At 25.4% G+C, this 15,324-nt stretch overlaps 2 protein-coding genes across 3 annotated transcripts in view; one reads left to right on the top strand and one right to left on the bottom strand.

Moving 5' to 3' along the window:
- Positions 1-9,482, bottom strand: part of LOC114128986 (netrin receptor DCC-like) — a 158,728-nt gene extending 149,246 nt beyond the window's left edge. Inside the window, exon 1 of the mRNA XM_050201440.1 lies at positions 9,158-9,482. Coding sequence (XP_050057397.1) covers positions 9,158-9,209 — 52 coding nt within the window. The 5' untranslated portion in view covers positions 9,210-9,482. The remainder of the gene's footprint in view (positions 1-9,157) is intronic.
- Positions 9,483-9,659: 177 nt separating this feature from the next.
- On the top strand, positions 9,660-13,873 carry LOC114130890 (conserved oligomeric Golgi complex subunit 8). Of its 2 annotated transcripts, none has more exons than XM_050201437.1 (10): positions 9,660-9,777; positions 9,859-9,930; positions 10,255-10,326; positions 10,406-10,800; positions 10,869-11,082; positions 11,153-11,304; positions 11,393-11,665; positions 11,731-11,937; positions 12,414-12,557; positions 13,621-13,873. In XM_050201437.1, exons 2-10 carry the CDS (start codon positions 9,885-9,887, stop codon positions 13,729-13,731), a joined length of 1,614 nt encoding a protein of 537 aa, XP_050057394.1. In that variant the 5' UTR covers positions 9,660-9,777; positions 9,859-9,884; the 3' UTR covers positions 13,732-13,873. The 2 variants fall into 2 exon arrangements, with proteins under 2 accessions (XP_050057394.1, XP_050057396.1); XM_050201439.1 differs by having other exon boundaries at positions 9,684-9,702.
- The last annotated feature ends 1,451 nt before the right edge of the window (positions 13,874-15,324 follow it).

The raw sequence follows: 15,324 nt of genomic DNA, 5'->3' as shown, positions 1-15,324 counted from the left end.
TAAATTATAATGACAAATGTATGAGTATTAGAGTGTCAGTAATAGTACTTAACTAATAAAAATCACTTTATTCATTAAAAATATAATACCAGGGTTAATTGGAGAGGTCGTAATTTACATACGATTGCCCACGCTCGGGCAGAGTGAACTTTCGAATCAATTTATTGTTAAATAGATGAAAATTGTCGAAAATACCATTTATTATTTAAAGTAAAATTAATTCTTTTATTACCTGATATATTTATGCTATGATATTCTCAGCTTACATTAATTTGAACAATATAAAATTATAGAATAAATATTTTAATTTAATTTAGACTAAATTAAATATGTTTACAAATAACTGAACTAATTTATACAAAAATATACTTTCATAAATTATTTAAATAATATATATGTTTTACTATAGTACTTATGTCAAATATATTATAAAATGTAATATTATGTATATATTAATTATGCGTAATATTATTTTGGGAATTTTAATCACAAATCTTATTAAAATATAGATTAAATGTCTTTTAAATAACTTGTATTCAAAAAAATGTATTCAATCGTAAAAATATTTTAGTGTATAAATTGTTTTATATTAATTTTAATTCAACTCTAGATTTTTAAATATTTTATTTTTATTTTACCAAATGATTCGTCAGAAATATAAATTTTTATCATCTATCGTTAAGCGTAATGGCCATGTTAATGTTAAAGATATTGAAATCGAAAACTGACTATAACATTAAGTATGAAAGCGCTCTAATAATCCGGAATCAGTTATTTAAGGCATACTGTCATCAAAGTCCATTACACACCCAAAATCCATTAGTTTACGCATTACAGAATTCGATGTTTGTGAGCCCTGTTAATGCTTGGCACATTTAGAAGCTTGTATGTATCGGCGTTACATAAATTGACGACAGCAACGGTAATCTCACGCACAACAGCAGGTATACACGACGTTAATTCAGACTCATACATACACAATTTATAATATTTACATAGACTTGAGGGTTTAACGAATGAAATAAACTTAACTCTCTAAATAAAAACATCCGCATAAATAAATTTTAAGTATTTCCGTATTCTATGGATATTAAATATTAGCAGTTTTATACCCAAAAATAATACTCAACAATAACAACTTAAAGAAATTGATATTATGTAGGTATAACTTAAATTATTACTTGTAATTTATTCTATTTATAAAATGACCAAATGTTAATCTAATAAATAATCAATAATAGTATTAATAAATAGTAATAAACTCTAAAATTAGAAAAACTATAAAACCTAAAACAATTTTATTAAGTATTTAAGTAAAAGTATTTGATTACGTATATTTAAACACTTTTTGAGTTAAGTATTTGGATAGTATTTTAAATACTGCCAAAAGCGTACTTTTACTATAAAATTAACTACTTTAAGGTAAATCATTTTCAAAATTAAAAAAAAAATGTCTATTATAATAATTCTGCAAATTATTTTTTGATTATCATTTTATTATCTTATTTATAATTAAATTAAATTTATTCAACGTTTAATTATTTTATATTTCATTAACAACCGTTTATCTTTTAATTAAATTTAAATATTTCACAATTCAAATATAAGAATTTTTTATATATTATTTTTATTTTTAGTATAAAATAAATTAAGTACCTAATTAAAAGTTCTAATGATACTTATATTTGAAATGATTAATTATTACAATTACAGACTACAAAATGTATTGTCTCATGTAATTTAATAATTAATTAAGTAAAATTAATAGTGTTTAAAAAGTATTTTAAATATAAATTTATATATTGAAAAGGTATTTAAAAGATTAAACATTTAAGAACTTAAGATTTATGTTTTTGTGTGTGTGTGTGTGTGTGTCTTTAGAAGCAATAAAAAAATCTTTAATCTACAACTTTAAGAGTGATTTCTGGTAACTAGTTGGTACTTTGGAGAATCATAAAAATATTCAACATACTTTTACAATTAATAAAAAAAAACTAAAAGACAATTATGGAATATTAATATCATATTTACGCAACATCAGTTTTCAGCAAAGACAAATATTTAGATTCTGAACATTAAAAGTATTTCTACTTCTTTTCTATCCGTTATTACATTTTGGTACGTTAAAAATGTCTCGATTTTCAATAATGAGAGCGGTTTCTAGTAGCATATTGGATCTTGGATCTATTAAGTATTTTTATTAATTATTATAGACATTTTAAAATTTGAACAAAATTACTTATTTTAACGATAAATAACAATGTTAATTATTTTGTTATAATAAAAACATTATTCATGGGAACTTAAACCTTTAACGTATATTATATTATTCAATTTCACTATACCTACGTAATAACATTTTTAATTTAGTTTAATAAGTAGGTATATTATTCGTTATATATTTATACATGACACAAAATACATAAACATTGTTAACACAATTTACAAAACTAATAGGTATTTGATATAATTTAAAAATGATTTATTAGTCAACTGTTTATTGACATATTTTACATATTTTATATTATTACAATATTACCAACCAAAATTAAACATTACCCACCAGGCGATTCGAACGCGCACGTCTGACGATTAAAAACGTCGCGATGTCAAATCGCTCGTGTGTATTGCAAGACCGAAAATACATTGGGATTAAATTGGGAAAATATTCTTTAACTCTATCAGCTATCTAAAAATCGCAAATTCACAACCGAACGCTCAAAATTAAACACTCGCGATTCGGCGCGACCGAACGCGCATCTCACTTATGTGTGAATGCAGCCCATATAAAACTGCACATTTAATTTTGAGCGATTAATACCCATAATTCTTAATTTTTATTGTGTATCGCAAAGCATAAAATATTTATAAGAAATCGTCATAACAGAAAGATTAAGATACACTGAAATATGGTATAAATATAAATTATTATAATAATTAATTACTAAAATACAAATAATATAATAAATGTAATACTTTTAGAAATAATTATACCAACCTTAACCATAATAATATTAGGAAAATAAATTAATTTATTAGTTATATAAAAAAAATAATAATATAGACTGATAAACCGTCATTTCTACTGAGAATTGTTTTCATATTATACAATAATATAATATTATTGAATTCAAATTTATAACATCTATTACGGTAATCCACTTGACACACACACATACCTACTATACCAAACAGCAGTATTCACTTGCCTGCCTTTTTTATTTTAATACAAATTATTGCTTGGCCAGCATTATAATTGTTATAAGCGTTTTAATTAGATATTAAACATTTTAACTTAGCTAAAATTAAAAAGGAATCTTAAAGAAAAAAACAATTTTAGTTTATAAGTAGTAATCGTAAAACTATTAATAATAGAAACTTAAAATAACTTTTCACCATTATATATATTATTATTTTCTTCACATAATAACATTTTTAAATTATTGAGACTACTAAAATACATTTTTATATAACGCTAAAACGTGTTAATTAAATACATCTCATATGTTTTTTTAGTAAAAACAGGACATTTTATAAACTAGTCAGTAAAAAATAAATGATAAAACACTTTAATTTTGCTAAAAGCATTATTAGATTATCATGACCAAACTTTAGCTAATTTTATTCTTTGCATGAAAATGGTTACTGAAAATACGCAACCGATTATGGTGTCACGCCACCAGCCAAGAGGTTAAATTTCCAACTAGCTCAAGACCAAGGGTTCAAAAACTTTTACCGATCAGCTATCACATTAAGTATACAATGTTTATTAATTTATTTTTTACTTTTATTAGTTATTGATGTTATTACTAATTAAATAATAAGAAAAATATTATACATGACATGCTGTAGATAGCAGATAACAAAGTAGCACACTAAGTAAAAATAAATTTAAAACAAAATAAAATAAAACAACTTATATAGATATTATGTTCTAGAAAAACCTAAAACATTAATTAATAATGTACCTAATTAATTATAATTATAGATTTTTTTTTCTAAAATCCATATATAATATTAAATTAATGGAACTATATTTTTATTTTTTTTCGACGAATCAGGTCCCTAAAGAAGATGATTTGTGTTAATTTGAATTAATTGTCTAACATAGTTGTTGGTTTTTTGTTTGCACCATACTACATAATATAACAGTTATTATTATTTGGATACGTTACGATATATGAGTAATTTATATAACTAGAATGTCTATAGAAAAATATGAACAACATCACTTACCAGTAAGGGGATTTCAGTTACTAAATCAAAAAAGTTAGATGATTCGGATCTAACTTCAAATGAGTAAATTTTCAAGTAAAAGAAAATTAGTAGAAGAAAATCAAATAGGCTTAAAATTGTATTTTAGATTTTAAAAGAAATCCCCCATGTCGAATTTCTTAACTAAAGGTATTTAAAAAGTAAAAAGATAACTGTGAAATAGTTCTTAATTTCTAACAATAAAAGACCTGTGAAATAATATCAATTCGAATTGATTTGAAACTAACATTAAATTATTCAGTTCGATATGGTTTTTTGCATGCGTAATACAAATAGAGATATAAATTCTAGTCATATTTATTCACTTTTAAGACTTATATGTTACAAACTTTATTCCTTGGACTTTTGGAGTTCATCAAAACTGTATATTAACTTGGTAAAACGATGAAAATAATTCAACTGTTATACAATCCACACATATTATTATAAACACGAGTTTATATTATTACGTAAAAGTTTAATACAACTCTTAAAGTACCTACTTTACAACGCATGTTTCTAAAAAGTTCTGTTAATTTACAGAAATACTTGTGAAATCTTGTTTCAGACATTTTAAATTTTATGTGGTCTGCTATAGTTACTTTATTTTTTAAAAGCTAATCATACTTTATAAATTACAGTATATAAGTTATTTCTTAAAAACTATTATTTTTTACAAAGAACTAAAAAGGAATTAAAGACAACAATGTTTTCTTAATATTTTTTTTTAGATCATAAAATAAAAATAAAATATTTGTCTGGTTAAAAATAGATTAATTATTAAAATTATGTCTTAACTTTGGTATATTATTCGTTCTTCTTTTAAGTAATTATTATTTTTTTAATTGCGTAAAACTCATGAAGAAAATTCAATAATTTCAAATTATTTTTTAAGAAGTAAAATAGTCATTCATTTGTAAGTATTTATTTATTTTATATTTTTATCAAAATGAACTACAGTTATTCAATTTATAATCTAAGAATTGTAATATCTGTATTACCTATATTATAATAAAAACTTAAACATTTTGGACACTTAATAAAAAAGTATACCAAATTATTATTACAATAAATGGTTAGCAATTTTTCATTTAAGTATAAAAGTTATTCACAAGTTACTTTAAGTAGCATAGATAATTTATTAACATTTAATAAAAAATTATAAATTATGTATTCGTATTTTTTTAAAACTGTTATTAAATAGTTTAGTCTTTATATTTACCAACATTTAGAAATAAAGTATTTATTACATTCATCTATTGTATGCTATATTATTGACTTTAGTGGTTTTACTTTTTACACATCTACATAGAAATACTAGACGTGCTCAATTGCGCTTTATCCATTCCATTGATGAGTCCATGTGGGACAACCGTAGTCATATTTCCCTACTAACATAGTAACATCACCAAACCAAGTTGCATTCATAGATAACAGTTAACTACTTATATAGGCTTAAAATTATGGGTATCTACCTACAGGCTATATTGCTTTAATTATTTTAATTGTTTTCTCTCAATCAAGAGTAACCTGATGAAACAAACTACACCCAAACTGAGAAGCTCCAGAAGTTATAATTTATGAAATATAATATAATACAACAATAAGTGTATAACAGTATGTCTATAACAATCGACTTAAGGTCTGTATAAATGTATAATATAATATACTCGATGTATATTTCACATTATATTTAGGTGAATTTTCCATTATTTTCATACCAATGGATGTACATAAACCTAAATAATATGAATGCGCCTAAATAGGTAATTATATTTGTTTGATAATACATTTCAGTCGTATAGGTATAATTACGATCATACTGCGTTGTGTAATAGGCAACCACCATCGTCTATACATTTTACCCGTCAAAAACTCAAAACCAATACGGAATAAGGTATATAAAACTTAAAAGTTTAAGCCCGCTGCTGGAACGATGAAAATAAAATAATTAATAATATAAACCATTTCACAAAAACGATTTCATTATTTTGATATTCCATTTGATGCACTCACATTTTTACACATAGTTCACACTTCACATAGTATATAGGTACTACATCATTTTAAGGATTGTAAGGATGAAAATTATAAAGTAAATTACTACATTTTTCATTAATCATACTTTTATCAAATTTATTGAATCTAATTTCTATGATTATTGTATGATACTATGATGTATACAGATGAATAAGTTTCGAGCAACTCTGTAGCCTTTTCATTCTTTACCCCTTGGCCCTGATAAGATGATTAGAATGATAAGATATTTCTACTCTTTACCTTACTTCTCATGTTCATTTACTACAGAATTCAATGAGATTTTTATTACTCTTAAATATATTAATCACTTAGGTAATATAAAAAAAATGTTTGATGGTCTCGGATTCTAAATCAGTTCTTAGTACCTACTATTAACACTATCTTGATCTCAGCAGATATATTCTCCTCAAGAACAACATGCTTGGCAAAATATGTGGTCATCAGTTACAACCAACTTTGCCACTAGGTATACAATTTGAACGTATGACTCCTATAATTCCATTCCACCCGTGGTTTCATAAACAGCCCTTATCGTTGATTTTTCGAGACCCAGATTAGGACACAATTTACTTTCTTATAATGTTTTTACTTTTCCTTAAGTCACTCACCTCTTTGTACTCGCCATTTTGAAGATCCTATATGCAACTTCACTCACATTTTTACTATTTTTACTATTATTGTTTTTAATATACCTACCTACCTATCTATTAAAGTTTTTGGAATTTGCTAAATTCTTAATTAGTTCTTAATGTATTATTATGTTTGTAGTTGTAATTTTTATACAGAATCTATATAATATAATATAATATTATTATTTATAACGGCCGTTTTTTGTTTTATTTGTATTGCTTATATACATAGTTGTAATTGTTGATATGTATTAATTTAGCTATTGGAAGCTATTAAAATATATGTATATACCTATATATACAAGCAATACAAATACAGGACGACATACAATGATGTGACATCGTTAAAAATTAAACTAGCGACGTTTTTTCATGCATATAATATTATACTCAGGAACAGAGTACCTAGTACCTAAAACTGGTTTCCGCATCTCACGCCGCGCCGTGCTTTACATAACATATTTATTTTCATTTCGTACAGACGCTTAAGCAACGACGCATCGTTTGAAAAAAAATGATTATTTTGTCCCTATTTTTTACCTAGAACTATTACCTCAGCTATGCTTAATGCAAATTAGAATCATTGAAATAGTTTTATTTTTGATACACATGCGTCTATGGTAATACCTATGTGGCTATGTGTACTTACTGCGATTAGGTTTGCAGCCGGTAAAAGGCAAACGAAATTAATATTATAAAGACAAATGTCATAGTCGAAATATATTTATACCTATAGGTATAGGTGATAGAGTGGTACCAAGTAACCAGTAACCTATACACAAGCATAGGAATATAGCATGGTTTTCAGAAATAAGTACAAATTATTTATTACAAAAACTGTTAAAATTCATATAATCAAGAGGGGAGAGAGATTATTGGTATGAAATATTCATTATTAAAAATACAAAAAAATTACATAATTTCTTAAAGTATAGGTAGTATAAAGTATTAAATACTCATGAGTTGATGTTATAATAAACTTATTACCCAATGATTATTATTCAGTCGATCCTTGTAAGTCCTTTATCACCATGTATCTTTACGTGACCATTGCATACCCAAAGTTACACCAATATATAAGTTACATTTTTTTAACAGTACTTAAATAAAATTAAAATAAATAAATAAAACTGAATCCAATTTACCTACCTATAAACTTTAAATGGTATTTTAAAAATAAATACCTACCTACCTACCTACCTATGCGTTTAACTAATATAGGTATAGTTTATTAATTTTCAAACGATGTGGCTGAGCACTTTAGGACGTAATGTATGCAATGTAAGTATACGACATCCAAACCTACGACATGCAGTAAATGGTTGTTTAATATAATTTTTGTTTTTAAATAGTTTAGAGATATTAATAAATAACCTATTAATGTTTTTTTGAGTACAATATTATGTTGGTAAAATTATGATAAACTAAATATTTCCTGAATAGATATAATTATCAAAAATTATTAGATACCTACTCAGTATTTATAAATATATAATGATAGGTAACCTAACCTAACTGGTAAGAATAATTCGAATTATAATTTTAGAACTTTTTATTCTCTTACAAGATAATGAGCTTTCTTCTCAAATGTATTTTAAACATTTTCAATTCATTCAAAAACTTTTTAAAGATATTTAAAAAATATTTTAGTACCTATAATAATTCAAGTATACCTAACTATCTAGTTATTATAATAATACATAATATAAATTAAATATACATACAATGTTCAGTTGACGTAAGTTTAAAATTATAATTTGTTATGAAAATATCAAATAGGTAATTATTTTTTTGTTCTTATTAAAAATATAGAAAAAAAACTTAGTAAGTATCTGTATAAAAATATAATAAAATAAGTAATTATATTAAAATAATGTTTAACTAGACAGGACGGCGTAAGGGAAAGGAGCGTCCATTGACACTACTTTGAAAAATATTATTTATAACTATGCTCGTAACTATGATATAAGGGGTAGAATTCTGAAATTAGTGTTAATGTAAAAGTTTAAATATATAAAATAAAAATAAAAAGTTAATACCGAAAAATTTGTCCAAGTAAAACATTAATTAAAATATTGTAAAATTGAATCATATTGGACGTACCTTATATTATAAATATACACGTAGCTCTATGCTGCAATATAGGTGCATAATACATAATACTATATTATTAACGTATAAGTATAAGTACTAAAGTACGTTTTGTATAATAAAATTAATTTGAAAAATTTTACCTGTCACTGTGAACAATTTCAAATTCCTTTTCGAGTTCGTCCATGCCGCCATCGTAAACGAAAAAATATAAGAAAAATCAAGAAATATCGATACAATAATTATTGAGAGTGTACGCAGATGAAATAAATAAACTAAATCTCAACTATTAGAAAACTTCTATCGTTGCACATGTTACGAAATAAATTACGTTGTAAGTTTCATTTTGAAAAAGAAAATAACTTAATTCGTGGCTAGGTAAAAAAAGAAAACCCAGATAAGAACGGTCCTATCCGGAAGAGCACACTGGCACGCGGCGCGTTCAGACGAAAACTGAACGTGCTTAAATCTCTGGTAGCCCGCGCGCGCGATATCTGCCGCCGGTTTAGCCCGCACGCGGTCGTGGTCGGGCGACTGGTGATTGGTGAATTCAGTTGGTTACCTAATGATAACAGACGACTACGCGACGTGTGATAACGTATTTGTTGTTGATGTGCTGGTCGAACATGATAGTATCACAGAATAGAATATAGTCATCATTCATCATAAACAATCTAAATAATAATATGTAATGTAATAATTATATTATAATATATATTTTATTATTATGTTTGTGTCTGACAAAATTAAGCTTATTATAATAGTATGCTCTCACTAAAACTTTTCAATAATAACTATTAACATTATTATACTTAGTGACATTCTGACATTATTTTTTTCATAGCTGATAGGGTCGAACACGCTCACACTATGGACAGCCAGTTGATAGATTTACTATTTCCAGACGGAATACCAGGTAATTAGGATAAACAATACTGATCTAATGGAACGGTGGGTTCCATTAGAACCTAGGTAGTTAGCTATAAGTATTATAAGATATGAAGTTAGTCCTAATTATTCCGCTGTTAGAATCTGAGAATACATATTTACCTAATATCTATTACTTTTTGTAACAGCCTCAATTTTTTAACAAGTGATATACAAAAAAAAAAATGATTTGATATGAAAAAACCCATAGCCCAACTAATACTTATACCTAAACTTCTTAACTTACTGTTTATGCGATTGATTGTATTTTATACTTTATATTAAAGTAAATGTATATTTTACATTATTTTAGATGATGTAAAAGCTGATCCAAACATTAAAAATTACTTAGATCATCTTGGAAAATGCACTGCAGAAGAATTAAGTACATACTCATAATATGAGTTGATTTTAGCTCATAGTGTATTTTATTTGTTACAAATAAATTTATATGTTTTTTCTAGGTAAAGAACATAAGTCATTAGAAGATAAAAATACCATCATTGTTAAAATGGTTAAAGATTTAGCATTAAATAACTATAAAACATTTGTTAAGACTTCACATTGTTATGAGTCAGTTTATAATAAATTTGATGATACACAACGTAAAACTATCACATTAGATAATTATTTAATAAAACTTAAAACGGAATGTCAAGAAATGTTACATCAGTGGGCAGATGTTAAAGAAAAACGCCATCGTAATACTTTAGCTATGGTTTGGAACTCCCGTATTATGCATCATGCTCTTGAACTTCCACAGCTCATGCTCTCCTGCATTCAAAATAAACTGTATGAAGAAGCACTAAAACTGGCAAATCATGCTAAACATTTACCCAACAATATACCTGCTGTAAAGGTTAGTACTTAGTACCATGATAAACAATGTAAAATTTAATTGCATAAATTTATTTTATTTAACCTTAGTTGTTACATGATGAAGTAGAAAAGCATCGTTTAACTTTGATGTCGGCACTCTGTCAAGAATTAAGAACTGATATAGAATTACCACTATGTATGCGTATTGTAAGACTATTGAGAACATTAAACCTTATAAATGAAGAACAGTTGGCTGTAAAGTTTTTACAGACTAGAAATGCATGGTTTAATTCTAAATTAGAAAATATTCCTGATGAGAGCAGTAAGTAGACTATTTTCAATATTTTGTGTTTAAATGTTAAAAAAAGATATAATAATTTTTGTATTAATAGATAGCCAACATCTACTAGAAACTATTGAGGTATCACGATCTTGTCTTTCAAATATAGCTACACAATACAACCTAATTTTTTGCTCTGAAGATAATTCTTCTGATACTGGATCGTCAAAACTACAGTTCTATTATTCTTGGACCAATCAAAAGGTTTTAGTTAACAGTATAAAACAAATGTTTAATATGACGTTATCTTATGATTTATTTCATTAACATATTATACGTATATATTTTTTAGGTATGTCAATTTATTAGTATACTTAAAAAAGACCTTCCAAGCTGCCGACCATCATCACTAGAGACAATTTTCACTCAATGTATGTACTTTGGGCAATCATTGGGACATATTGGAGCTGATTTCAGAGGTCTTATAGCACCTGTGTTTATCAATGTAACTGTGAAAAGATTTTCAGACTTATTAAAAATGACAGAAATTACTTGGCTAACAGATTTACAAACATTTTTAAAAACAAATATTAAGAATGTTGGAATGAACCAAACTCACGATGAAGTAAGACGTCTTTTAAATTCCTCTTAATATATTTATATTAAATATATAAATGTGAATTTTATTAGGTAGACGATATACCATCACCTGTATTTGAATATTATCCTTTAGCAAAATTTTGTAATGGTGTAATGAGTGCTCTCAATGACCTTGGAGAGTATGCTCCATATGCAGCTGCCGATGAAATTACCAAATGTTTACATACTACATTACATAATGCGTCCTGTGCATTATTTTCTATGTACTATCAAGATGATTTCAAAAACTATGATGAAGTAAAAATTATTAATTATATTATTATGATTTAATGTAAATGAAAGTAAGAATAAATTGGCTACATTCATTTGTTAATCAAATTAACTAATCCCTTTTTTCTGTTGCTGTAAATTAATAGATATCAATAGATAAATTATTTTCAAGAAGTTTGAAATAAACAATTTAAACAAAGTATTTCTATAATTAAATAATTATTATATAAAAATGTTTTTGTATAAACCATCATAATTCAATAAATATATATGATGAATTAAATTTCATTATTTTTACACAAAGTTTGACATTCTAATATAAATATACAGTTAAATCAAGTTTTTATACTCAAATCATCCTCTCTGTGTATTTCTAAAGCTATTTTTGAAAATGTAATAGATGAATGTCAGTCATTTTGATTTTACACTTATAATGATGATTGAAATAATAAATAATATTACCTTGATGTAAGTTTTAACTTATAACTTATTTTAATTTATAGAGTGACAAAAAAATATTTGGACAACTCTGCATTTGTTTTTCAACTGATGTTGTTCCATATGTACAGAGATGTTTACATAAAGTATATGAACCAGCTAGTATAGCAGCTTTCATTGGAGTTACTACAACATCACTCCAAAAAGAGGTAATTTTATTATATGCTACAACTGCTAATATAATAAATTATTTTAATATTGTTTAACTGAGTGTATGTCTTCATGGCCATTTTATCATATGCGCTCTATCACTGATTACGGTATATTTATGAGTTATGATATACACTCTACTCAGCTATTTTTACTTTTATTATCATGACTTAATAGTAATAAAGATTAACACTGTTTCTCTGCATGCTATAATTTTTGTTTATATATTTAATTATTGGTTAACAAATAACAATACTTGGGGTTTACTTTATGGGCGCCCATAGGTAACATTTTAGGGGTGGTCAAAATAAAAAAGTTTTCAAATGTAAGATACAGAAAATACTAATGATATCATGCTAATATTTATTGAGTTACAAGTTCATAATATTTTTTGTCCCGGGAGGGGCAAGTACCCTATCTTGCTCTCCCCAATGGGCGCCTATGGTTCACTTATAGTATTTTACTGATATATTTAACATTAATCACATTCCTGAGGGTTGTGAACAAGTATCTTAGGTTTAGAATAATTTTATTTCTGTGTTTAAGTCATTTATACATAGGTACTTAGAAACACCGATTAGAGAGGAAATACTTAAAAAAATTTTAATTTCAAACTGAGAATTTGGTGTTTTTAACTTTTACAAAAGATCATTAAATGCTTGCAAAATATCTGAAAATGCTGCACCAGTATGGTATTTTATTTTCAAAACCATTGTTAATTTAATGGTGAAGTTGTTGAAGGGTTGAATGTTTTAGTTTAAAATAAAATTGATGGTGTGGAATGACTTCTGTTGCATTTAGATGGTTTATTAATCCAGTATATTATGATGATTATTTTAGAATATTTTTGGAACTAAAAATAAAATAATATATAATCTAATACATATTTAATGTGATTAAAATTGCCTAAATAAATTTTCCTATGTGAGTTTCCCCATAACTTTTATTTTAATTCTTATTTGTATGAAAATATTAATTATTGTATATTTAAGTAAAACTAATTATCTAATTAGAAGAATTTTGTTTTTAAATTAATCAATAATTTATGTATCTTTTTTGCAGAATTTAACATACATAGATTCAGATATTATTAATGAACCTATCAAAGAATTATTGGATGAATTTGAAAATATTACTATACTGAATAACATATCAACAGATTCAACAGATTAAACGACTATGTGTTAAAGCTTTAATTACATCTACAACTGTTTGATAATTTGAATAACTCTATAATTTAATTTATTTTGTTTATTGAATAAAAGTTATTTATACTATTTATAAAACTTATAGCATATAGGTTTACTTAAAATAAACCTATAAAAAATAAATTATTTTTAATCAAATGTTAATAAACTTATAGTCTTTATTATTATTGTATTATTGCCTTGTTATTTATGTTTATTTTAATTTATGTATGAAAATAAAGTAATTTTTTAGTAGATTTATTTTACACCAAAACACATATCTTTTGCCAATTCCTGTGTCAATTGTCTTAGCGATGAAATTTGTATGAACAAATTTGAACTCTAAAGATCTTTTTCAATATATTTTAACCAATTACAATTTTTATTTTTTATCAATAGTACTATTAGTATTAGTATTAGTAATACAATAGTATTATTCTTTATAACTTTTGGTAGAGCCAGTGGCATACTGACGGGGGGGGAGGGGGGTTAAGGATTTACACCATTATTACAATAACATTTTATACATATATATAAATGGTAACCCCCTCCCCCCTATAAACGAATTCTATGTATGCCACTAGTTAGAGCAATCTTTGATTAGAACCAAATATTCCTATAATTCTTGAACTTTTTATAATATCAAATATTAATTATTAAAAACTGAAAAAGTTAATCTTATGTAGATTATAGACTAGTGATGTCTAACTCGTGGCCTGTGTACAATTTTTAAGTTAAACTAAATATATAAAATAACAATTATTTTTTGGACCTATCAAAAAAAAAAGGTTGAACATCACTTATCAAATAGAAAATTATTTACATACAGTGAAGAGAACTATTTATGTTAATTATGACAGGAGCGTGGTCATAACACAATATTACAAATTACATATACACTAACATGATAACCAGGAAAATATAACAAATTAATAGAAACATGTTTACTATATTCATTAACAAATTTAGTTCACTTATACTATATGAAACAGTGTTAGAAATCATATCATGCACTTTAATTAAATTAATTTAAATGTAATGGTTTAGTGCAGTACCTATATACTATTTATGAAGGCTCGAGTACTAAAAAAAAAGAATTTTTATGGTCTTCAATGCTTTAAAATTTAATTTACAAAGATTTATCTACTCCAAGAAGAACAACACGCTATTCTGGCATTACAAGAAGTACAGTTAAAAAAATTAAGTTACAAAAACAAATTCTTCAAAACTTCATTAATTTTGATAAGTACACATATTTTTGACTTTTAATAGGTTTCTTTAGATTTTCTTACACATATAGATGATCTACTAATGTTTTAAATTACATTAGACCTTCTAAAAAGTACTACTCTATAAACACTAAATAGAATAAATATACCTAATCTAGATTTAAGTAAATTTTATCAAAGAACTACAGTAAGTTGTTATTGGCATTGCTACCTATTGACAAAAGTAAGCAACAGCCGTTTCATTGATACTTGTAGAAAAATTCAAAACGACGTCTATAGATGGCGCTGCTATTATCATCCGAATGCGTTGACCGAAAAACTATTAGCCAGCATCTAACCACATGCGACGT

The sequence above is a fragment of the Aphis gossypii genome, chromosome 2 (genome assembly GCF_020184175.1).
Source record: "Aphis gossypii isolate Hap1 chromosome 2, ASM2018417v2, whole genome shotgun sequence".
In the NCBI taxonomy this organism is placed as follows: domain Eukaryota; kingdom Metazoa; phylum Arthropoda; class Insecta; order Hemiptera; family Aphididae; genus Aphis; species Aphis gossypii.
Note: the sequence above shows the minus strand (reverse complement) of the source record. Positions and strands in the feature narration are given on the sequence as shown.

Coding starts and splice junctions, on each gene's coding strand:
- LOC114130890 (XM_050201437.1), top strand. CDS start 9,885: ATGGACAGCCAGTTGATAGATTTACTATTTCCAGACGGAATACCAG. Junction 10,801..10,868: donor ACAATATACCTGCTGTAAAG/GTTAGTACTTAG, acceptor ATTTAACCTTAG/TTGTTACATGATGAAGTAGA. Junction 11,305..11,392: donor ATTCTTGGACCAATCAAAAG/GTTTTAGTTAAC, acceptor TATATTTTTTAG/GTATGTCAATTTATTAGTAT.